The sequence below is a fragment of the Euprymna scolopes genome, chromosome 42, assembly GCF_053919585.1.
Source record: "Euprymna scolopes isolate OS-2025 chromosome 42, ASM5391958v1, whole genome shotgun sequence".
NCBI classification, from domain to species: Eukaryota; Metazoa; Mollusca; class Cephalopoda; order Sepiida; family Sepiolidae; genus Euprymna; species Euprymna scolopes.
In genome coordinates this window covers 70,004,709-70,032,240 of record NC_136523.1, presented here as the reverse complement: position 1 = coordinate 70,032,240, position 27,532 = coordinate 70,004,709, and the positions used below count along the sequence as shown (strand labels likewise).

The window sequence follows — 27,532 nt, the reverse complement described above, 5'->3', positions numbered from 1 at the left end:
AATGTTTTCGTTGTCTCCTTTTGCCGGTATAAAGAAGGTTTTCGAACCGCAATAGAGACAGACTCCAAAATCTTTAAATGGTTTTTGGAGTCTGCTCTGTGTAGTACCTCGAACCACTTCATTTTATATTTTTCAGCACAGCATGTATTATCAACCAAATGCTGGCCAATGGCAGAGTCCAAGGCTACGGAAGGAGGAAGACTACCAGATCCTCCCCTCCCCTGTCTGATTGTAGATGGAACGTGCTGGTTTATACGAGTTAGCAAATGCAAAGATGTCCGCCCAACATAACCAGCATTGCACTGGCATTTAAATTGATAAACAATATTACTAATTTGGGTGTAAGGCAAACTATCTTTTCGAAAAGAGGGAAAAGCAGGTCTCGTAGTGTATACCAAACGCAAGGAAGCAGAGTAGAAGCACTTACAAACACTTCTAACAGTTTAATGCTCTTGTCCCCAATCCACGGCAATTTTAAATAAATCGGGCACTTCGCAGGCCCAAACTTTTTAGGGGATTTGAAATCATCAACCTTCTTGTCAATGCAGTCTTCAATAAGGTCTAAGGGATAACCATTATTGATAAATATTTCTCTGATCTTTTCAAGTTCGGAGTCTAATCTATTAGGTGAGCATATCATGAGAGCTCTATGTATCAGCGTATTAATTAAGCCGACCTTGCGTGATTTGTGCACAAAGGACGACCACATATAAGCCAGTAAAAGTAGGCTTCCTATAAATGGTAGTGAGAAAGCCAAGAGGGGGCTTAAAAAAGGTTTGGGCTTGCGAAGTGCCCGGTTTATTTAAAATTATATATAACTACTTCATTTACTCACATAAAATTGATATACGAAAGTATAAATTTATGCATAAACATTAAGTATTTACTTCAACAGTGCTCAATACGTAGGTAGAGCTAGTTAGTAAGTTATAAAATATATATGGCGATTAAGCTACACTGAATATTCCGTGTTTCATCCGCTCTAGGATTCTTCAGGCTTATGCGAGAATTTTGTGGTTGTCTCGCGTTTTTATATACGCACCTTCTATTGAGTTTTAAGTTAGCCACTCAGCTTTCCAGTATCCACTGCGCCCTTCCTAATCAGCCAATAAGCAGGCACTTACAGGACAAATGCCCATTTGACCTCCGGTTGACCCGTTCTTTTATGTGTGCTATTTAGCGTAGATATCTAGTGTCTTGACCTGTTTTAAATCTTATAATTTTTTTTGATAATTTTTTATTTTTATATGTTAGTTTATATATATATATATATATATATATATATATATATATATATATATATATATATATATATATATAGATGTTGCAGTTCTTTAAAGCATAGGATAGCAAATATTTCATAAAGGCATAATCTACATGGATCGTCTAGGTCACTACATGTGTTTGCTTGTCTTACTATTTTCCATTCGACTACCGGCGAACGTCCGCTTTCCTTGAGTTCCCAGTATTTGTTTGCTAGCATTGTTTTCATACGATGTTTTTTTATTATTGAATGTACTTTTGTGGTCATAATATCGATTTTTGAAATCTAAGTAAGTCATACCTACGTAATATGTCTTGTTATTCGGGTTTTCTTCCGCAAATATTATGGCCTGGTAAACTATACTTTTGGTTAGACATTTATTTTGAAGTGGGCAGAGTGTGCGGTACTACAATTGCATTTACCTTGTTCGTTATTAGTATTTTTATTTTTATTTCTCGTATGGTTGTTGTTGCCCGGAGTTGGTTTATTATTATTATTATTATTATTATTATTATTATTATTATTATTATTATTATTATTATTATTATTTCTACTAGTTACATATGTGTCTTTTGTTATGGTGTCCACTTTTTATTGTTTATTTTGTTGTTGCTTTCATTGCTTTTATTTAGTATTCTGTTATTATGTGCTTTAATTATCATCTCAGGGGTTGGTTGCGGGAAAGTGCTTTTCGATAAGATCTAGAAATTTATTGCCAAGTTTTGTTTTTAACATTTGATTGTATGGCTCCGTATACCAGATTATATTTCTTTTTCTTCAATTTTTAATGTTATTATAGTTATTGGTGTTTTGTTGCTTATATTTGATATCAATATTTTTTGTATCCACTATTTTTTAGAGCTGTTTCATAGATATTGGTTGACCTGTTAAATACATTTTCATCGCTTGAGTTATTGCTGAGTCTACTTACGATCGAGTTAGGAATCTGTGTTATAATTGATGGTGGGTGATTGGACTTAGGGTTTACGTATTAAGTAGGGTTTAAGTAGGGTTGATATGTGTTTTTATCTAAATTTAACGTGACGTCCAGGAAGTTTGTTATTTTTATGTTAGCTAATACGTCTACTTTTAGGCCTAATTTTTTCATTCCCTTGTGTATGATTTTCTTAAAGTTATCTCCCTTGACTTTGTTGGGGTCTTTTATTATAGCTAGTCCATCATCTCTATATAGGTCGATATCCGTAGTATCAAATAAGCCTGTGAGGGTATATAGAATGAATAATCCCACAAGATCTGATGCCTTTGCAGAATCCCTGGCACACATCGCCAAATCAAACGAATTTGTTATTTTAGTTTTTATCCATTGGTTATTGTTGTTTATTAGAACTGATTTTCTACATTTTTTAATGATGTTGATTTCTTCCGAGGATCAGCGCCGCATGCCTCGGCAAATTCTAGGGCAACGTTGAAAAGTTCTTCCGATATCGAGGAATATAAGTCTATGATGTCGAACTGTATAAACGTGCATTTATTTTCGTTTTCTATATTTTTAAACCAAGTGATTGCTTCGGCAGTATTTGCCCACTGGTTTAATTCTAGGCCTTGTTTGATTTGTTTGTTTACTCTAGAAAGTATTGCTTTGCTAATTCTACCCATTTCTGGTTTAATTGGGTTTATATATAAATTAAAAAGACTTGTAAATTCTCAAAATTATCAAAGACATTTGTCATGCCGGTTATTTTAAAGAATAAATTTATATTTGCTGATTTATATATGCGGCTGATTTTGAAAATAGAGATACAAAGATTACAATATTAATAAGACCTTCGTTTGTTTGTTTGTTTTTGTTCATACGTTGTGTCACTTCGACCCCTCAGCATTCTACATTCTGACAGCAATTGCTTACATATTTGTTTACCAGCAATGCCCCAAGCAAACTACTTTTCCATTTTACTTTTTTGTAATTTTTTAAAATTTAAATTAATTAAATAATAACGAATTGGATATGTTGTAAACCATTTGTTGTTTTAGAAAAAAAAAAAAAAAAAAAAAAAAACGCAGCACAAACGAATAGTTAAAAACAAATTTTTCTTAAGCAAATGCCACCACGCAAACAGCTTTTTATTATTTGACCTCATATTCTAAGTGTTATTTTTTAAATTTCTCAAGCAAAGTTGTAAACATAGCTATAATTAGATAATTCTGCTCAGCAATATACGACACACACGAACAATGTTAAAAATAACCCCCAAACCGACCGACATGATTTTAAAAAATGAAGCGAAGCGAAACAAAGATTAGTAGTAGGTACATCCGATACATACACACACACACACACACACACACACACACACACACACACACACACACACACACACACACACACACACACACATATATATATATATATATATATATATAATGGGTGTGTATAAGAAAGCCCATTCTGATCATGTTACCCCGAGTCCAGTCCTAATTTCGTGCCTTGAATAAAAGTATATAGTTTGTTATCTCCTTCGCAACCACCAAGAAGAAATCACACGTCAAAACATAAGGTACGTATGAATATTTTAAAACTGTCTTTTCAAATGAATGTTTATTATCGTTTAAAAGTTAATTTATTTCTTATGTCTCGTGTTGATTCTCAAAACAACCTGTATTATTTGTTATATGTGAAGTTTCGGTATCAGATTAATTTAATTACGAAATTAAATCCACCAGAATGCATACTCATTTTTTTCGTAAACAGATCAGTTATTTTAAGTTTTTGTTAATATAGTAAAAGAAAACAAGACAAAGCAAAAAAAACAAAAAACAAACAAACACGAAAAAAAAAGCAAAACAAAGAATGAACTACTTCATGAACTACTTTATAACCGTTCGAAATTTCAGCAATTATTTTAAAAAGTGAATTACTTTTTAATAATTTGGAAGTATTTAAACTATACTATTCAGATTCGAAATCATGAATCTGCACATAATTTCGAAAGGCACTTTCTGTTTTTTAATTCACAGAAGCCACATGCTCTCGTCAGGTCAGTCATGAGGGGATAAAAGTTTTAAATAATTAATAATTGTATTTCTACTTTTGCTTGTTTGACGATTGAACATTTAACCTTCAAAAGACCATCTCTTAAAATTGATTATACTCAGCACTTTTATCCGTTGCGTCATGAGATGTGAGAATAACCTAAACCGACGGTCCAAATAATAAAAATAATACAAAATATCAATCCTCATCTAAAAAATTTCGAAACGTTATTTAAACTTTTGAATAGAAAGTCGTCTGTGGTTTTAAATTTTTCAGCAAATCTTTGTGTTAAAATATTAAGTGGAAGCTTTTAACATGCAATAATTGGATGACTAGAAATGAAACCCGCATTAACGTTGAATACAATTATTTCTTTAATTTATTATTGGTTGTACTAGGCAATCAGCATTTATCAAAGTGAATTGAGGATAAGAATTGTTAATGAAATGTTCGGCTGAATAATTAAACGATATTATGAATAGATTAAAACGATTAATGGAGTGGACAAACTTTGCTTACTTCGATTTGTATTTGTTTAAATTGGACCTGAAGACGACCATGTTGTAATTTGTGGGGAAGTATATATATATATATATATATATATATATATATATATATATATATATATATATATATATATATATATATGCGTGTGTGTGTATATATGTATATATATAAATATATATATGTATATATATGTATGTGTATATATGTATATATATATGTGTATATATGTATATATATGTATGTGTATATATGTATATATATATGTATATATATGTATGTGTATATATATACGTATATACATATATGTATGTGTATATATGTGTGTGTGTATATATATATATATATATATGCTAATTTGGCCAAATTTATATATATATATATATATATATATATATATATATATATATATATATATATATATGGGCATATTTTATTGGTTTTGAAATATAGGTTCTTTTAAACCAGTTGTTATAAAAATTTTAACCACAGAATAGTATTATAATCTTCAAAAACCTGAAAGTTTTCATATAGTTTCGACCCAAAGAACCAAAGATATGAGCATTTCAATATTCAATTTGGTTACGAGTATAAATATATATAGGGAGAAAGTATATATATATATATATATATATATATATATATATATATATATATATATATATATATATATATATATATATATATATATAAATCACCCCTGCTCAGGTGCATGCTGTCATAAAAAAATCACCCCTGCTCAGATGCATGCTATCATAAAAAATCACCCCTGCTCAGGTGCATGCTATCATAAAAAATCACCCCTGCTCAGGTGCATGCTATCATAAAAAACCTTAACACCCCAAAAGCATGTGGACCTGATCTCATTCCAGCTGTGCTATTAAAAAAGTGCTCAACCGAAGTAGCTCTAGTTCTCTCCAAACTCTACAACAAATGCTTTAATGAATCATGCTTTCCGGGCTGTTTGAAAACTGCTTCTGTGGTACCAGTATTCAAGAATTCTGGCGAAAGAACTGATCCATCAAATTATCGCCCCATTGGCCTCCTTCCACTTTTTGCCAAAATATTTGAGACCATAATTAACCATGATCTAGTCCTTCACCTTACAGATGCTAAACTTCTTACTGACAAACAATATGGATTTAGACAAGCCCGTTCCACAGCAGACATCCTCACTGTAATCTAGAACGTATATACCATTCACTGGACAAAGTGGGGGAGGGCAGAGCGGTAGCTCTAGATATATCTAAGGCTTTTGACAGGATATGGCATAAGGGTCTCCTCAGGAAAATTAAATCATACGGTATCACTGGTAGAATTCTTAACATAATTAGATCCTTCTTAGATAATGGAAAAATCCAGGTTGTCCTCGACGGTCATACATCTAAACAATATGATATAAATGCGGGAGTGCCCCAGGGGTCTATCCTTGGACCTCTATTGTTCCTAATATTCATTCATGACCTCCTCGACAAAACTGCCTCTGAGATGGGTATATATGCTGATGACACCACACTCTATAACTGACAGGAAAACAAATGAACACAACTAAAAAAAATGACAAAAACACTAGAGGATGACCTCCGATCTGTAGTGGAATGGGGACAAAAATGGATGGTCACATTCAATGTTGCCAAGACTAAACTGGTTTCCTTCAATAATTACAAGAAACCTTCTCTGCCACCAATAGCAATGGCAAGTGACTCCCTATCTGAGAGTACATCTTTCAAACTGCTTGGCCTAACGTTCACAGAAAACATGAGTTGGAACAATTACATTGAAAACATTGCCAGGGCCACTGCGAAGAAGGTAGGTTCTCTCTACCGTGCTAGAAAACTACTGACACCTGAAAGTATCCTGTACCTCAATAAGGCCACCATTCGCCCATGTATGGAGTATTGTATGTGAGAAGTTGTATTACCATACAAGTCGAAAAGCTTATAAAAAGCATATAAAATCAACAAATCTTTGATATGACAGGGGTGCTTTAAAAATGAAAGTTTCTGTTTAAAGAACAATTGAACCATGATACTTGACATTTTTAATTTAGACTTAAATTCAAGCCATTATCACCGCACAACCAGTAAGGCCAGGCATATAAAATCAACAGTGGGTTCATTGATGTGACAGAGGCGCGTTCTGAATTAAGCACAATTGAAGTATGATACTTGACTTTTGCTTTTAAACTTTTATTCAAGCCATTATGTATAACAATAATTTTATAAAATCAACAATTGGTTGTCTACAAGAAATTGTGAACTGCGAGAGGTTCCTCCTGGGGCACCGTGATAGCATGCAATCAATCGATTTGATGGAAAAAAAATTGGGCGATTTCACCAATTTCGATGACAATAAAAATATGGGCGTGTTAGACATTCGTTGATCATCATTCGATCTCGGGCACTCTGCTAGTATATATATATATATATATATATATATATATATATATATATATATATATATATATATATATATATGTTGCAGCATTGAGAACATTACCTAGATAATTAAGAATTAAAAAATCAGAGAACTCCCTGCGCTATTCAACTATATATATATATATATATATATATATATATATATATATATATATATATATATATATATATATGAGTTATCCACATACAGTACTGTTTCACTGTATCACAGCTCATCAGCATGGCTAGACAGGCAACTACCTTAAGCCAGGAATGAAACCCGAACGCCCAAACGACAGTCAAGGCTTCTTACCTCTTACGCTGTTCGCCTGCTGTGCGCTAGTGAATTAACGATGTTTTGACATCGTCCAAATGCCTAAGCTCGATTTGCTTACACAAAGAGCATCGCTTAATACGTTAATGACAGTTTGTATATCACTGCCCAATATGCTCAACCCAATATATATATATATATATATATATATATATATATATATATATATATGTTGCAGCATTGAGAACATTACCTAGATAATTAAGAATTAAAAAATCAGAGAACTCCCTGCGCTATTCAACTATATATATATATATATATATATATATATATATATATATATATATATATATATATATATATATATATATATATATGAGTTATCCACATACAGTACTGTTTCACTGTATCACAGCTCATCAGCATGGCTAGACAGGCAACTACCTTAAGCCAGGAATGAAACCCGAACGCCCAAACGACAGTCAAGGCTTCTTACCTCTTACGCTGTTCGCCTGCTGTGCGCTAGTGAATTAACGATGTTTTGACATCGTCCAAATGCCTAAGCTCGATTTGCTTACACAAAGAGCATCGCTTAATACGTTAATGACAGTTTGTATATCACTGCCCAATATGCTCAACCCAATATATATATATATATATATATATATATATATATATATATATATATATATATATATATATATATATATATATATATATATGTATGAATGAAAAATCAATACGAAAAATATATGAATGTTTATATCTTTTCTGTATTTATTTTTTGTGTGTTGACGTGTAGGAATACAAAAAGTCTTTTGAAAAAAAAAACCAAGAATGTTTCCTTAAAAAGCACATAATTTTCGACCGATCCTTCGATCTTCTTCAGTGTGAATGATAGAAAACCTGAGTGAGCGGGCAGAGTTAGCAGCGGGGGGAGAGGCACGGGTATAGCCATTAAGGTAAAGGTCTATTTGAATATGACCCTTCCAGCATTTTCGACTTGGAATGGTCACCAACTTGTGTGGCCTCCATTCAAAACCAAGTCCTTCCACGCCACCCCACGAACACACTCGTAAATGTGAACATACATGTATATACGCTCGCGCACTGCCACAAATGCTTCTTCACGTACATATACATACACAGGATACGCGCACTCACGTTTATGGACGTGTTCACATATACAGCTGGAGATTGATGAGTAGATGTAGATGATGAGCAAAGTTGGTGTGAATTAGAATGTCTTTCCCAAGAGCTTGGACTTATGTATTTATTGTGGGTCGAGGTTGTCTCGATTGTCTGCACGTACGCACCCACCTACACACATACACACATGTTGTATATTGGTTTATATTGGAGGAGATTATATATTAAAACGTGTCATGCGTTATCTAGTGGATGTAAGATATTGTTCTTTTAACAGACAGATAATAAACGTATAAATTGTATGTATGTTGTTTAGCTAGGAGGACATGATATTGACGTGTAACTTGAATCATGTTGTATCAGACTTATCACACGGGATATTTTTACAGTTCATATGCAAGAAGAATAATATATGCTTCATACCTTTTTTTCTTGAGAGTTCTTCTGTATCTTCCCGCTGCGTGACGAACCATGAAGCGATCAGCACCATATAATTGAGACAACTGTTCTTCTTAGTGAAAACCATAAAACAACTCTTTATATTGTTACTAGCGGGGGTACCCGGCGTTGCCCGGGTTTTTAGAGGCTTGTGTGGTATGGGTGGTAAATGAAAACAAAGCGAAGTAATAACCCTGTTTAAGTATTATAAATACAAACAATGTATTGCAAAAAATCGTTAAAAAAAGGCAATTAAAAAAAATTAACGTAATGCAATACGAACGGTCTGGCGGTGCCCGGGTGTTTGAAAAATCCAAAAAAAGTTTGAGAAGGGGGGCTCGAACTCGAAGCATTGAGACGGAAGCGCAAAAAACAAATGATGATGAATTAAGTAAAAAGTGAATTAGGTTAAATATCAATTGCGCAGTGAAGTTTGTTTTGGTTTAGTTTCAGTAGTCCCGCATCACACTCGAATTCTAAATGTTTTTTTTTTGTTTTCTCGAATTCTTAATTAATTTATTTGCTTTAATTTTAATTTAAGTGTAATGCAAGTGAATTCACGATATCGTTGCGTTGTAATAATAAATAGTAAAGAATGAATGTTTGTGTAAAATAAATGCCGAGTTGAAAGCACTAATAAACAAAGCTCATAGTTAGATTTCACGGTTAGAGTCATTAAAACCGGAAGTAAAAACCGGTTAGTCCCGCAGCTTGCGTCTTACACTAACTAAAAAAATAAGCTAAAAGAAAACAATAATGATAATCGCGTTGTCGCGTTTTTTTTATATGGGAAAAACAGAAAGCATAAAAAAAGAAAACAGCATAAATAACTTTGTACGATTCCAAACCGATGTTTCTTCGTAATGTTCCTTGTGAACGCATCCGCTGCGGTGTAAATGGGAAGAGAGGAAAGGAGGAATCTAACAGAGAGAAAAGATATTGCAACTTTCATTGAATCTAACCGATTTTGGCAGTGGACGCTCACCGGAAAAAATATAGGAATGTACCATTGTTTACGAACTGTAGAGGTGACATGCCTATAGCACACCTCAGATAATGTGCTACAGTTTATACGCGTTACATTTGCCTGTAATGTCATGATTTTTAATCCTATTAAGGTCAAAGTCGGATGGGAAAAATGAGTTCATTTTATTTATACAGAGCAGAGAAGAAGAGAAGACGAGAAGAAGAGAAGACGAAAACAACAGAACATATGACATTGTATCTTTGGAAAATTCGACTTGTTTACGTTGCAGGTATAAATCCCCTCATGATATAGCACACATCGTATTGTTTATATTATAAACTCATGGCGTTACTTACGCATAATTTTCTCATTGCATACGTATTCATATTTAATTTTCTATTAATAATTTATTCATTTTGTATCGATTTGCTATGTATTAATAATTTATATGAATAGCTATGCATAAATACTCCTCGAATGATTTTAATTTTCGGATGCGTCATCGCATTTTATTCATAAGCTGGGTTGGTCGGTCTGTTCCGTCTATGTTTAAATAGTTCTTCATTACGCGCCCAGATATTTGTCGGTATATCACGCGTAGGTCTTACATTAAAATTTTAGACACACGCAATCATATCTGTCGACCAGGCACACACGCAGCGTATTATAAATTACTAGCGGGGGTACCCGGCGTTGCCCGAGTGTTTGTTTCCGGGACGGGGGGGGAGTTTTAAAAAATGTTATGGTAGGTAAGTAGGAAGGATCAAACCCGGAGTCATGAGTAAAAGTAGGAAAATAAAGTGTGAAAAAAAAAAAAAAAAAATCTGCAACGTTAACAGTTCGGCCACCAAGAAAAGTCCATTCCAGTTGTTTAGGAAAAAAAAAAAAAAAAAAAAAACGACTACGGTAGGTCGGCGCGAACGTGAAAATATAATGTGAATTGTCCAGCACGCTAACCACTACGCCACAGAGCACTGCAGCTTAGTTTAGTGATTTTAAATAACTTGACATGAAAGAACTACGAAGCCAAACCGGTGTTCTCTTCTCAACTGTTCCTTGTGAACGATCCCCAAACGGTGTTAAGTGGTGGCAGGGGGAGGAGGAATTTATTAGAGAGAAAATATTTTACCACTTCCATTGATCTTAACCGATTTTGGCCGTGACTTCTCAGCAGAAAAAGTATAGAAATCTAAGATTATCGAGGAATTTGAGAAATAATAAGCCTATAACACACCTCAGATATTGTTCTGCCGTTTGTGCATATTATATTTGCATGAAATATCTTGATTTTTAATCCTATTAATGTCAAAATCAGACGGGAAAAAATGAGTTCATTTTATTTATATAGAGAAGAAGAGAAGAGATAATATAAATTTATTAAAGTCGTCTCAATTGGTTTTCACAGGATCTGCAGTTTCTACATTTTCTGTTCATACAGCCCGCTCCTAGCTGTCTGTCCACCCTTGTGCAGACATCTGTCTGCTCTGGTGGTCAATCCTCAACTCTCTGAATCTCTCCAAAACTAACTACATCACATGTTCTCCCACGTAACCTAATTACGTGTCTCATACGAATCTAATCCACCTAGTTATTTGTTTATTCAAAACCCAAAAGAATGTTTACATCTATTTTCTATTTTCACATTCTTTTTGCGATTCACACGTCAATCATTTCTTTCGCAATTTAATTGTTTATTCTTCTAATCATAATAACTGATCCAGCGACCATCCGTCGCTCAAATCAATTAACAAGAATACAATAATAATAATAATAATAATAATAATAATAATAATAATAATAATAATAATGTTTTGACCATTGCTCCCACTTGCCACAGTTAACAGATACTACGCTATGATATCACAGCCTAAAGGGTCATAACATTACACACACACACACACACACACACGCACACGCACACACACACACACACAAACACACACACAAACACACACACACGTTTATTTATTTTTTTCAAAACGATACTGTAGATTTCGTTAATTGATATATAAAAACATACAATGTTGAAAAAAAAAATAAAATGACTAAATAAACGATCATTTACTTGACTTATTCTATTCTTGTTCAAACATATTAAAATTTATTAAAGTATTCGGATCGTTCTTTTTCTTTCTTCTCTCACACCCATGCATACTCCTATATGCACATATATACTCATACATACATACATACATACATACATACATACATACATACATGCATGATGATGATTGCAACGTCTTGTCAGACGAGTGCCACTTCCTCAGATACGAGCCCAAAAATGACTTTCATCGCCACAGGACCATTTTAATAGACAAATGCGTGAGGGAGTATCTATACACAGATGATGTTACAGAGTCTTAGCTTTGTACGACAGCTAAGTCTCTCTCTCGGTTCAAAATGTTGAGATCCAGCAACAAGCAAGAGCAAGATAGCCAGCAACAAGTTAAACTGCAGACCAGCTTAATACGGGTACTGGTCTCCCGCTTTATGGTTTTTTAAATTAGAGATTTGCTTCTCCTAGAAAGGTTGCCGTCACCACGGCTTACGGGAGCCCTGTCCACCCCAACGCACACATACATACACACAAACACACATGGTGCTAGTTGGCCGTTGACCCCCCCAAAAAGGGGTCATTTGCCCTTTGGAAGGTCTTGTTTTTAATCCTTCAGGGAGACTAGCCACCCTATTCACCAAACCAGTCTGGTGGGGGAACCAGTTTAGTCGCTGGTGACCCGACCATGAGGTAGGTAGTACTGGGTTACATGGTACCAGTAGCATATGCCATGACCTGACACATAACATACATACATACATACATACATACATACATACATACATACATACTGCATGCATGCATGCAGTAAGTACTTGGTATAGAGTGAAAGCACTGTTTCCAAATTAGAAGTCATCACAAAAATTGGGAGCTCGATATGCCGGTTAGAGAAATCAGAGATTAATAACGTTTAATGTTGGAAATGAAACTGAAAGATGTATTGCAATTCTTAAACAAGGAGTTGAATAATAGTAACAATAACAACAATAATAGTATTAATAATAATAATAATAATAATAATAATAATAATAATAATATATACATATACATATTTATACACATACATATATATATCCATATATATACACACATACACGTACACACACATATATATATTACTGATAATGACAATAACAATACTGATAATAATAGTCATAATAATAATAATAATAATAATAATAATAATAATAATAGGAAGAAGGATAAGAATAATAATAGTGATAATAATAATGATAAAATCATAGCAATGATAGTAGTAATGATAATAACAACAGTACTAGCAATAATGATAATAATAATGATATTAATAGCTATTATCGTAATAATAATAATAATAATAATAATAATAATAATAATAATAATAATAGTAAACCTAATCCTGTATATCTTGATAGAGGGATACTATAGTATATAGGGTTTGTAAGGGTGAATGGAAGGCGCACCCGTGTCTACATCTGTGCATTTTGTGTGCGCAATTGTGCGTGCTTAGAAAATGAACTTAAATATATGTCGGAAGTTTGAATGTGTGGAATCTGAAAAAGTAAAATAAAATGAAGTAGAAGACCTTACGTAAACAAAAACTAACTTCTAGTGGGGGATGCTAAGCCGTTCTTCCACCGTGCATACTCACTCTGCCCCGTGCCCTGTGGGGAAATGTCTTTGGTAGGTTTCTATTTTTTATGAAAAGAGTACTCATTTAGCGGTCCCAAATCTTTATTGAGACCGAAGATGTGGGTGTTAAGTTTCAGAATGAGTTTCTTTTCATGTTGCCTTCTTTTTCACTGTGTCTGAAAGTTGGAGGCTGTACGTACCCATTGCATATTGTCTATGCTGTGGTCTATGAGGGTGTAGTGCATTGCTATTGTGTGCGGTATGGATTTGTCCCTAATTGTTTGTGGTTGTTGAAACGTAAACGGAACTCTCGGCCTGTTTTCCCCACGTAATTACCCTTTGTGCATCTAGTGCAATATATTATGTAAACTACATTGGGGATATCGCAAGTGAGCGGAGGGAGTTTAAATTGAGTGTTTGTGCCTCGGAGTGTAAATGTGTCACTAGTATTAATGTGTTTGCACACTTTGCACCTGGGTTTGTTGCATAATTTGTGTCCTACTGATGCGGAAGTGTTGTGTATTTTGGTGCACGTTAGAAGTGACCTTAGATTTGGGGGCTGTCTTCTTGCCCTGGGTGGAAGCGTTTTGTATATTGTGTTGAGGGTTGGGTCATGCTGCAGTTGTCTGAATATTTGTTTAAGTGGTTTGTGGAGTTTGTCTGTGTTATTGTTGTAATCAAATACCATTGGTATTTTTGGGGAAATTTATCCTGTTTCTATGTTCTGCTTTCCTAATTGATTCTTTAATTATACTAAGGGGGTAATCTCTTTGAAGGAAGTAGTTGACAAGAATTCCTACTTGTTTTTCGTACTCAATCGGGTCTGAGCAGATTCGTTTGACACGTAGGCACTTGCTGTATATGATAGATTTTTTTTTGTTGATAGGGTGACAACTATTAAAATTAAGGTAACCGTGGCCATCGGTGGGTTTGGTGTAGAGTGATGTGATTCTTTGTGATGTTTACTAAAACGTCTAAAAATGGGATGTGTGTGGTGGAGTGTTCTGGCGTGAGTTTTATGTTGTTGTGACAGCTGTTTATATGTTGATAGAAGTCCATCAATGCCTCTTCGCCATGCGGCCAAATGAGAAAGATGTCATCTATGCACCTATAATAGTGTAGTGGTTTTAATTGGTAAGTGTAAATGTATTTCTGTTCAAATATGTGCATGTATATGTTGGCATAACTGGGAACCATTTTGGTTCCTATGGCTGTGCCTTTAATTTGCAGATAGTGTTGGTTGTTGAATGTGAAGTTGTGAGTTAAGATAAATTGTATAATGTTGCCTATGTCGTTGATGTTTGTGTCTTGTAGGTTTTGAGTGTGTAAGAAGTTCTTGCACGCAGATATTCCATCCTCATGTGGGATGTTGGAATAGAGTGAGGACACATCCATAGTAACAAGAATTGCATTGTTTGGTATGACCCCTATCCTATTTAAAATTTGTAGATAGTGTGTGATGTCCTTAAGGTAACTGTATACATATATATATATATATATATATATATATATATATATATATATATATATATATATATATATATATATAACTACTTAATTTACTCGCATAAAATTAATATACGAAAGTATAGATTTATGCGTAAACTTTAAGTATTTACCTCAAAAGTGCTCAGTACGTAGATAGAGCTAGTTAGTAATTTATAAAATATATATGGCGATTAAGCTACACTGAATATTCCGCGTTTCATCCACTCTAGGATTCCTCAGGCTTATGCGCGAATTCTGTGGTTGTTTATCGTTTTTATATGGTCTTCTTCTATTGAGGATTTAGTTAGCCAATCAGCTTTCTAGTATCCACCGCGCCCCTTCCTATCAGCCAATGGGCATGCATTTTATCGGACAAAGGCCTATTTGACCTCTGGTTGACCTGTTCCTTTGTGTGTGCTCTATTTAGTTTCTTGATCTGTTTTAAAATTAGGTTCGTGTTTTTTTAATGTTAGTTTATATATAAATATATATATGTGTGCATACATATATGCACATATATATATACATATATATACATATATATATGTGTGTGATCGTTTATGTATATTCATGTTTATTTCATTTATTTATTTGTTTGTTTATTTTCTATTGTAGAATAGAGTGGATGAAACACCGAATATTCAGTGTAGCTTAATCGCCATATATATTTTATAAATTACTAACTATATATATATATATATATATATATATATATATATATATATATTATAATTTTTTTCCTTTCGCAATCGCGAATAAGGGGAAATAAACCACTACCAGCACGCCAGCAATGAAAGATATATTGCACGAAACCATTTGAAGGTACGAAGAGATTTTTATTCTCGAGCGTAAAAAACAAAACACAAATTGAACGTCAAACAAAAAATTAAAGGATCCAACAACAACAGTAAATAAATCCGTCATACAGACTTATCTCCCTTGACTGATAAGTGGTCTTAACTTAATACTAGCGTAGTGCAAACCGCAAGTAGATTTAGATAAACAAATAATAGAATTTCTAGTGGGGTTGTGAGCACATCATTTTGAATTGACATAAAAATGAACCTGATAGAAAAACAATTCGTGTATTCATTGAAAAAAAAAACATTGTTGTAGAGACTTATTTTAGCCAAGTAGGACATCTGTCAACAGATGCGTTTATTTAATTTTATAGAAAGTTTTAAATTTCATGTAAAATAGTAGATTCAGTAATGTCTTTTGTTGCAGAGGGTCTTAGTAATAAATTTAATTTCATCACCCAGTCTAATCTTCGAACAAATCACTAATGCTCAATGGATAAGGGTCTTAATTAAATTTAACTTTTGTTTTTGGGGACAACATGAGTTCACGGTGTGTAATGGCCAGTAAAAGTTAGTTTTCGATAAACTGAAGCAACAAGATGAAAAGAAACTTTAGAAATTAGTCTAAAAATGAAGGAGAAGAATAACCTTTATCTAAAGTAAACTTAAGAGCTGGATGAATATTGTTAATAGACAAACAAAAAAAATATCCTGTTCTATCTCATTGTTGAACAACAGGTGTCGTCAACATAACGAATATGAACGCCTAATCTTTGAAAACCAAATAACAAACCTTCTTCATGAATACCTACAAAATTTTGACCCAAAAGAGAACCCATAGAAATACCATCGATTTATTTGTGGCGAATTTCATTAACTCAAGGAAAATACTTTCGAGAATAGGAGTTCGTAGTTGATTACGATATAGTCTATAAAAGGGAAACACAGGTGAAAAGACTTCAAATATCCAAGAAACACGTAAATTTGTCGGTATAAGTTTGTATATATACATAATATATATATATGTAATATAAATATATATATATATATATACACATGTATATATATATATATATATATATATATATATATATATATAATATTTTCACAAAGTCAAGAAAATAAAATGAGAGCATCATATTGTGTATTTTTATATTCGTTATAATTGCTTTGTGACCATTCGGACAATTGCAAACATTATGCCATTCAAAAAATATTCTAAAACAGTCACTCTTCAGACGGCGAAATATCCTATTTATACATATATGAACATATGCTAATCTCTATTTAAGAGAGCAAGCATATGAACCTACCTCCACCCTACTCTTCTATATTTTCATTTAATTATTTTTCGTTAACCTTGGAATTTATAAACCGTCCCATTTTCGTATTTCTACTTTTTAAATTATATTTCAACCAATTACCTAAATTAATATTAAATTAATCCCCCCTGTGGTTTTATTTGAGTAATTATTTTTCTCCTCCGCATTATTCATTTAGTTGAATTATTTTCTAAATACTTAACTTCACACTCAATTTCTAGTTTATATTTTATGCCCAAACTATATTAGTTTCGTATCAGTTTTGTTTTTATCTACGTCTGTTTTATAGGTTTGCCGAGGTTTACCAACTATTAGAAACCGGGACGAAGTTAAATTTATAGATATAAGTACATACATTATTTAGATCAAATTAAATTGAGTCCTGTCATGTTAAATAAAGAAATAAAATCCCGTATTAGTTTCTGCATGCTCAGCCGGGGGATTTTTCCCTTGTGGACAGTCTAGGTCATTTATGAAATAGACTTTCTCTTTTGACTGCAGTATGTTGATTGTTCTGTGTAGTTCTAGGAGGTACAAATACTCAGCTATTGCTTTCGAGATAGGGTTAGTTTCTTGCTAATCGCCTGAGGCTCTCCTACCAGAAAATGCTTACGGGGCCTCCCGGTATTTTTAGCAGGCCAACCCTCCTCTTTATGTCACATCTTCCTGCTATGGAGATAAATAATTTCTTTCTGTTTGGTATAACGTAGAAAACTGAATGGAGAAGTTTTTCTAGAAAAATCAAGTATGGAAAGATATAAATGCAAATAGATATCCATATATCATCAAACAAATATGAAAATTTATTTTTCTTTTCATTTTCTTTTGCAGTTTTTATCAAATTATGTCCAGTTTTTCCGTTTGGCTATTTCTGGCTATTTACAGCAGTGTGTATTGGTCACAGCAAGTTTACGCGGCCAAAATTTTAGCGGTCACACTTCCTATGTACAGTCATGTGGCCGAATCAAACGCAGTGGCCGTAGAGTTGATGAAACGTGGTCACCAAGTCACATTCTATTTTCCTGATTATTTTGACTCCAACAAATGTGCCCCTAATATGCGCACAATACGATATGGACACGACACCATGTCCACCGCACAGTCGCAAATAGAAAGAATTACTAAATTGGCGTCTGGTGGGAAAACCTCGAATCTTAATCTCCTACAAGGAACAAGGAAAGCATTCTGCACCCAGTTAGTTAATGACACAAAAGCTCTGGAAAAACTACGACACGAACAGTTCGATTTCGCAATTATTGATTATCTGTTTTTTCTCAAATGCTACTTACTCGTTCCTTACAACTTGTCGATACCTTTCGCTGGTATTAGTACATCTATTTCGCAACTGGATGCGGGTCAACCAATAGCCACATCAGTGACCCCGTTTTTCATGACATCATATACACCCAATATGGCTTTCCATGAACGAGTCATCAATACTATTATCCACGTAACGTCACACATTGTTTTTGATTTGATTATAGAATCTTATGATTATTCCAAAATTGCCCCAGGACTCAGCTGGAAAAACTTACAGGAACTTTCCAAACAAGCCGAGATATATCTGGAAAATTCTGACATAGTTCTCAGCTATCCAAAACCATCAATGCCAAATCTAATCCAAGTTGGTGGACTTACAGTAAAACCTCCAAAACCTTTACCAAAAAATATCCAGAAATTCTTTGACGAAGCAGAACATGGTGTTATAATCGTGTCATTTGGGTCAACGTTTAAATTCAACGAGAATTTGAAAAATATTTTTATGTCAGTATTTCAAAAATTGAATCAACGAATTTTCTGGAAAGCTGACGAAGAAAAAGAAATAGGAAATGTTTTAATTACAAAATGGTTACCCCAAAACGATGCATTGGCCCACCCAAACACAAAACTCATAATTTATCATTGTGGTAATAATGGAATGTTCGAGAGTCTCTACCACGGCGTACCTTTAATTTGTGTCCCACAAGCAGCTGACCAGTTCATGAATTCGCGGAAACTAGATTATTTAAAAATTGGTCGATTTTTCTATCACGATGATCTCTCACCAGTAAAATTACAAGAATGCATACATGATGTCCTTGGTGACCCTAAATACACAGCAAATATCAAACACTTATCAGAAATCTATCGAAGTCGACCAGAAACAGGAGCTGAACGCGCTGCATCGGCCATTGAACACGTGATCAAATATGGCGGAAAACATCTTAACCTCAATCAAGTCGATTTATCAACTTTTCAATTATTAGCTGTTGATGTTTGGTTTACTATTTTTCTATTACTGATTGTTTTTATTAAAATTCTTATTTGTATTTTTGTTTTTTGCAAGCGTTTTGTGCAGTCGAAAACAAAAGTTAAACAAAATTAATTTTTTACTTTAATCTTTTTTAGTCGAATGTACATTTTTATGTTTTTAATTGAAATATCGAAATAAACCATATTTTCATGTCACCGTTCTTCTTTCATTATTCACTATTTCTTTTCTTTTTTTCAGTTTTCTCAGTTTCATTATGTCTGGAGTAATGTGCTATCATGTTATCGTGTTATTTTTGTGGCCAATCTCTAAAGAAGTAAATATCTTTTGTTCCACTCCAGAGTGTGCCATTTTCTGGGGAACTGGATATTCTCGAACTACTACTACTACTACTACTACTACTACTACTACTACTACTACTAATAATAATAATAATAATAACAACACTTTTCTGTCTCTGTGAGAAGATAGAAGAAAAATCTTGAGGTTGGAAATGTTACAATTTTAAATATACATATAGGTAGGTTGATTTTCCACTATTGTTGAACATAAAATGTATCGATGCTTATAAGGGGGATTTTGGTCAATAGTGAATACTGACATATTACATGACATATAACATGATATACAACATGACATATAACATGACATATAACATGATATATAGCATGATATATAACATGATATATAGCATGATATATAATATGAAATATAACATGACATATAACATGATATATAACATGACATATAACATGACATATAACATGACATATAACATGATATATAACATGATATATAATATGAAATATAACATGACATATAACATGATATATAACATGACATATAACATGATATACAACATGATATATACCATGACATATAACATGATATATAACATTATATATAGCATGACATACAACATGATATATAGCATGACATATAACATGATATATAGCATGACATATATAACAAATAGATCGTAATCGTCTGCATTTTTGAGACGAGGTGTTTTCATTGATTGAGATTGTCGGACTGACTTCCTCATCTTGGTTGTTATAGTCACAACGTTTCGGCCATTTTGCCCTCCCCCCCGGCCTTCATCAGGTGTTTTGTATCGAACTGGGGAACAAATAGATCAATTAATTTTACGATAACTATTTATAATCTATGTATCTATAAAAGTTAGAATGCGTGTGTGTGACAGGACACTTTTCAACCTATGTACTCAGTGAATGTTGGATCTACTAACTTGAAATTTAGTATATAGAATATTCAGATATATGGAAAACTTTTTAATCGGCTTTCATTAAAAAAAAACAAAACAAAGCGGGGTCAAAATTTAAAAATTGGTACATATGGATCGTCGGATTTTTACCTGTTTGTTAACTGTTTCACGAATGCGCATGCGGGAATGGTTCACATGACAGATTCATTATGTTAAAAATAAGTAGATCTGAAAATATTTTTAAAGATTGTGTCATGCCGGCCTAATGGCTTGACTCACTGTCTAGGTTTTGGTTTCAATCTCAGCTCGAGTACTTTCTTTTTTACTTGCAAGAAGTGAACTATTTAGAAAAGAAAACAATAATACTGGCATGCACATGTCTCAGTTTCTGTATGAATTAAAATATAATATTTATGCGTACTTTACGACCGGGCAATGCCGGATGGAATGCTTGTATGATAATAAAACTTAATAAAACTATATATAATAATAAAACTATATATTTATAATATGATCTATACATATATAATATAATATGAAAATAAAACTAAAACTTAATAAAACTATATATCAAGTTGATAGGAAATTTCTTGCGGTTGTTTACCTTCTTAATTCAGATGATATGTCTCACTCAACCAAAAAATTATTTATCAAAATATGCACCATCACAATCAACACACTTTTGCTAACGCAAAACACGTGTATTTATGCAAGTAACGTAAAAATCTTGCGTTCTGGTTGCGAAGAAGTCACTGAAGGCGTTTTTAATATCGCTTAGATTTTTGAAGCATTTCTCATGCAGAAAGTTATTGAGATGCTTGAAAAAGTGGTATCCGGTAGGTGAGAATTCTGGAGAGTATGGGGGATGAAGCAGATTTTCGTAGCCCAATTAATTCAACTTTTGCAGGGTCGGATTAGCAACGTGCGGTCGGGAATTATCGTGGAGGAGAATAGGCGCTTTTTTTGTTGACTAATGCTGGGTGTTGTCGAACTTTCTGATGCATTTGTTGACAATACTTCACCGCCGTAATGATTTCGCCTGTATTAAAAAACAACTGTAATAGATGAGACCGGTCGCAGACTCCCAAACAGTCAGCATGACTATATTTTGGTACAACTCTGGCTTCGGGAAGTTTCGTGAGCTTCGTCGGCGTCTAACCACTGAACTGAACGTCACCAGTTGTCGTAAAGAACCCATTTTTCATCGCAAGTCACAATTCTGTCGAGAAACGGGTCGTTCTTATTGCGTAAAAAAAAAACGGAAAATGATATTTAATAACGTCGTTTCTTTTGGTATTCGTTCAATCCGCGAGGCACCCATTCACCAATTTTTTTTGGTCTTCCCAATCTCTCTCAAGTAGTTGGAAATCATTGTATACATTACGTCTAATTCAAAAGCAAGTTTTCGAATAGTTGTGCGTGGATTGGCTTCGACTAAGGCTCTAATTGATCCGATGGTCGACCACTACGCTCATTATCTTCAAGACTCTTGTCACCACCACGAAATTTCGTAAACCACCATTGTGCTGTGCGTTCAGTAGTGTTTTCTGGGCCAAACGCTTCATTGCTTTTTCAACAACTTTTCGGCCTAGCTTGAATTGAAATAAGAAAATTGTGCGAATTTGCCTTTTTTCCTCTTGTAGTCAACGTTCAGAAAAGGAAAACATACTTGTTTGAAAACGATTGTGATTTACACGGTTAAACACTCTTTAAATTGAAATAAAGATTTTATAACGAAAACTCATTTGAAAATACATCATTTGAAATAAAGGTTTTATAACGAAAACTCATTTGAAAATACATCATTTGAAATAAAGGTTCTATAACGAAAACTCATTTGAAAATACATCATTTGAAATAAAGGTTTTATAACGAAAACTCATTTGAAAATACATCATTTGAAATAAAGGTTTTATAACGAAAACTCATTTGAAAATACATCATTTGAAATAAAGGTTTTATAACGAAAACTCATTTGAAAATACATCATTTGAAATAAAGGTTTTATAACGAAAACTCATTTGAAAATACATCATTTGAAATAAAGGTTTTATAACGAAAACTCATTTGAAAATACATCATTTGAAATAAAGGTTTTATAACGAAAACTCATTTGAAAATACATCATTTGAAATAAAGGTTTTATAACGAAAACTCATTTGAAAATACATCATTTGAAATAAAGGTTTTAATTTTTATTTTATTTCGGACTACTAGTCTCATCTTATCTTTTTTATTTGGTGCACAACGTTTCGGCCAACTTCCTCTGGCCTTCGTCAGGTGGTAACCGCGACGGATAGGAACTTCGAATCTCCTAACTGCATTATCAGCCATCACTGTCATCCGTAGTTGTTGTCGTCTCACCACATACAATGCTCATCTACAAAATAAAAAAAAATTCCAATAAGGAATAATATATATATATAAAGGTTTTATAACGAAAACTCATTTGAAAATACATCATTTGAAATAAAGGTTTTACAACGAAAACTCATTTGAAAATACATCATTTGAAATAAAGGTTTTATAACGAAAACTCATTTGAAAATACATCATTTGAAATAAAGGTTTTATAACGAAAACTCATTTGAAAATACATCATTTGAAATAAAGGTTTTATAACGAAAACTCATTTGAAAATACATCATTTGAAATAAAGGTTTTATAACGAAAACTCATTTGAAAATACATCGTTTGAAATAAAGGTTTCATAACGAAAACTCATTTGAAAATACATCATTTGAAATAAATGTTTTACAACGAAAACTCATTTGAAAATACATCATTTGAAATAAAGGTTTTATAACGAAAACTCTTTTAAAAATACATCATTTGAAATAAAGGTTTTATAACGAAAACTCATTTGAAAATACATCATTTGAAATAAAGGTTTTATAATGAAAACTCATTTGAAAATACATCATTTGAAATAAAAGTTTTATAACAAAAACTCATTTGAAAATACATCATTTGAAATAATGGTTTTATAACGAAAACTCATTTGAAAATACATCATTTGAAATAAAGGTTTTATAACGAAAACTCATTTGAAAATACATCATTTGAAATAAAGGTTTTATAACGAAAACTCATTTGAAAATACATCATTTGAAATAAAGGTTTTATAACGAAAACTCATTTGAAAATACATCATTTGAAATAAAGGTTTTATAACGAAAACTCATTTGAAAATACATCATTTGAAATAAAGGTTTTATAACGAAAACTCATTTGAAAATACATCATTTGAAATAAAGGTTTTATAACGAAAACTCATTTGAAAATACATCATTTGAAATAAAGGTTTTATAACGAAAACTCATTTGAAAATACATCATTTGAAATAAAGGTTTTATAACGAAAACTCATTTGAAAATACATCATTTGAAATAAAGGTTTTATAACTGTTGTGGTGGCAACCACTTATTTGCATATGCGAATAACATAACACTATAAATGGCAAGCCTAAGTTGGCCTTTGTGTGTCTTACTCAAATGCCACCAGAAGTGACGCCGAAGAGCGTACATGTCCTCCCACCAAGGCTCTCTGACTCGACACCGTCATTTGTACATATTGTAAATATACCTTTTCTTTAATACCCTTATTATTGCGTTATCTTGTTGTTTGCGTCTTCATTGTATTTCCTTACTAATTATTGTTCAACCTTGCAACCACAACAGTTGGCGACGAGATATGAAGCATCAAATATAACAGTTTGACGAAGAACTATTTAAAAAAAAAAAGAAAAGTAGAACGCAAAGGGTGACCATTTTTTTAAGGAATGCAAAGTGTTGACGAGCAAACGGATTTTACGCTAAAGAGAAGTTGCAACTCAAGTGAAAAAAAAAACTAACGTGGCAAAAGCGACAATTTACGCCGTTTTCTGGGAATCCGACTTGCAAACGAATGTAAAAGTGAATTTTTGTTTGTCGCTACACGACAAATCTTACTAAAGGACCAACTTGCAAACGAAAAGCGAACTTTGTTCTGTCGAAAAAACGACAGGTCAGACCCGTATTACGAAAAGCAAGGAAGTAACCTACGAAAAAAGTTCACCAGTGGATTCTAATTACTGTTCTCCGTAAACAAAACAACAACTAAAGGACTTTTTAATTAATGTTTTGGTTGACGTCGGTACTAAAAGGAAATACCACAGCTAAAACTAAAATTCAAGGAAAGGATTTTTTTTCTTGAAGTTGTCACTGAATAACGGATAATACAGTAAAACGTCACGGAAAAAAGGGTAATCTCAATTTAAGAGGTATTTTAATTACTAAAATACTAGAGAAAAAAACTCAAACAACTAAATGTACTGCATACATTTATTCAATTGTGACTCGATTAAAAAAAAACCAAAAAAAAAACCCAAGTTTTTATTTTGTGGAAAGAGTTACTTATTAGTAAGTGCCTAAAAACGGAAAGTCAATTCCATTTCGTGATTCCAGATTTTTTTTTGCAGCGTGACTCGCAAAAAGAATATATTATTGCAAGCAGCGATATTATTATTGAAAACAGGAGCTTACAGCAATTTGCTTTTTTGTTGTAACCCAAACCGGTGTATATGGTACATGGTACAATATTTTTTTTAACTACACGCTAAAAAAAAAAAACATGGAAGACTTATCAAAAATGTTCATGCAATTTTTACAAGCACAGGCTGAGCGGGATGAACGCAGACAAGCTACACAAAACGAGCTTTTGCAAACACAAGCTACACAAAACGAGCTTTTGCAAACACAAATACAGGCACAGGCTGACCGCGAGGAAAAGAGAGAGGACAGATTATTGAAATGGCAGCAGGAACAAGAAGAAAAGCAGAAAATGGCGCAATTAAAGCAGAAAAAACTGCAATTGGAACAGGAAGAAAGGCATAAGAAACTACAATTGGAATATGAAGAAAGACAAGAGGAACGTTTTGCTAAAAAACTGGAACTACTAAAGAGTAATCGAGAAAATGTCGATAGTGTTAATTTCTCCCATACAACTATTTTTAATAGCATGGACACATTTCATTATGTGCCTGAGGAAGAGAAGACTTTTGAAGCATACTACACAAGATACGAGGATGTTTTTCAACTGGACTGTAAAAATTGGCCAAATAGTCAGAAAGTGAGCCTCTTACTCAGAAAATTGGGTACATCAGAACACAGCAAATTCGTAGATTACATATTACCTAAAAAAACTGCCCAACTCCACAGCGAGAGAACTTCCCCCCTCGACAGATGTAGCCGCTCCACCAGCGGATCTTTTGCGGTACCCACCACTAACTCCTCATATAGCCTCATCCTAGGCCGTGCAAGGTCACTGGACCCCGGCAATGCCCTAAGGGCGGCTCGGCATTCGGTCAGGAAACACCGTTCCCCCACCGGTCTTCTGCGTCCTTCAGTGGCAGGGGCGGATATGAGCCGTGTAAAAGCCTGTTCCACGACTGGTACCCAGTGCATTTCCTCCATCAGTGTCTGACTCAGGAACGCCAGTCTTTCTGCGTGCTTGTGACTTTTCAAATCCTGCATTCCCAAGCCTCCCTCACTAAGCTTCTGCGTACAGACCTGTCTGCGGACATACGGCCTTCCTCCCATCCAAAGAAGTTTGAAAAGAAGGCGCTCTAAAGCCTTACAGTGATCCGAAGACAGGGGAAGTACAGACAAGCGGTAAAGGATCAACGGAAACACGTATGTAGCACATGCCTCTGCGCGACCCTTCAAGGACAGTCCCCTATGAATCCAAGTCCCTACTGACGACTTGACCTTCGTCTGTACTTCCGACCAATTCTTGTCCAGCTGGAGGTCCGGCCGAACGCACCTGGAAGCGAGTTTACCCCGGTCCAAGCGCCCAACTGCAGGCCAACGGACTTGCTGCGATTGATCACGGCCCCTGTGACAACTTCGTACTCAGCAATCGCCTCTATCACCGCTCTAATGTCGCTACGCCTTGCAGCAAACACAGTGACGTCATCAGCATACGCGGACACCCTGGCAAATTTGCTGCCAGGTAGAGCTATGCCGCGCAGGACTGGTCTCGCCACCTCGTCCCTTAATTTGCGAAGGAAGGGTTCCAACGCCAGGACATACAACAGAGGCGACAGCGGGCAACCCTGCCGCACTGACCGGGAGACCCCAAAGGCCTCCGACAACCTACCGTTTACTTGCATCACTACCGCGGGATCACGATACAGGGCGGAGACCCACTTTCGGAAATCCGGACCAAAGCCGGCGGTTTCCACAACAGCCCTCAGGAACCCATGGTCCACCCTGTCGAATGCCTTGGACTGATCTAAATTGATCAGCGCGGCTTCAGTGTCGTCTTCTAACTCCTCTATGATCGTGCAAACCAAGTGCAAATTGTTCTGAATCGATCGACCCTTCACAGTGTAGTTCTGATCCGGTTCGACCAAGTCACTGATAACAACCTGCAGTCGGTTCACAAGAACGCGGGCCAAAATCTTGAAATCTGTGTTAAGCAGAGTTATGGGCCTATAGTCGTCTAGATTCCCCCCTCCATGTTGATCCCCCTTCTTCAGAAGCGTGACCACTCCTTTGGTAACCTGCCTCAGGATCGAGCCCTAGGCAAACTAATGGTTAAACACGCCCGTCAGAAGGGGCACAAACATGGGCGACAGCCTCAAGAACAGTTTGTAGGGCAAACCATCGAGACCCGGAGATTTGTTGCGGCCAACCTGCTTCAATGCAGTAATGACCTCACGCTCCGTAACCATCCCCTCGCAGCTAGCTGTTCGGGCCGCAGTAAGGCGGGGCGAGCCAGCTAAATAGCTGC

General features: G+C 34.3%; 1 protein-coding gene across 3 annotated transcripts in view; it reads left to right on the top strand.

The window, feature by feature from the left end:
- Positions 1–3,626: 3,626 nt before the first annotated feature.
- The window catches only part of LOC145267137 (UDP-glucuronosyltransferase 2A3-like), a 43,518-nt gene continuing 19,612 nt past the window's right edge, over positions 3,627–27,532 (top strand). The window contains exons 1-2 of one of the 3 annotated variants that reach the window (XM_080123179.1): positions 3,627–3,780; positions 18,114–19,730. In XM_080123179.1, the coding sequence (XP_079979305.1) occupies positions 18,127–19,647 (1,521 nt within the window). In that variant the 5' untranslated portion in view covers positions 3,627–3,780; positions 18,114–18,126 and the 3' untranslated portion in view covers positions 19,648–19,730. Of the gene's footprint in view, positions 3,781–18,113; positions 19,731–19,773; positions 19,850–27,532 lie in introns of those variants that run through there. The other 2 variants (XM_080123178.1, XM_080123180.1) reach the window with 2 other exon arrangements.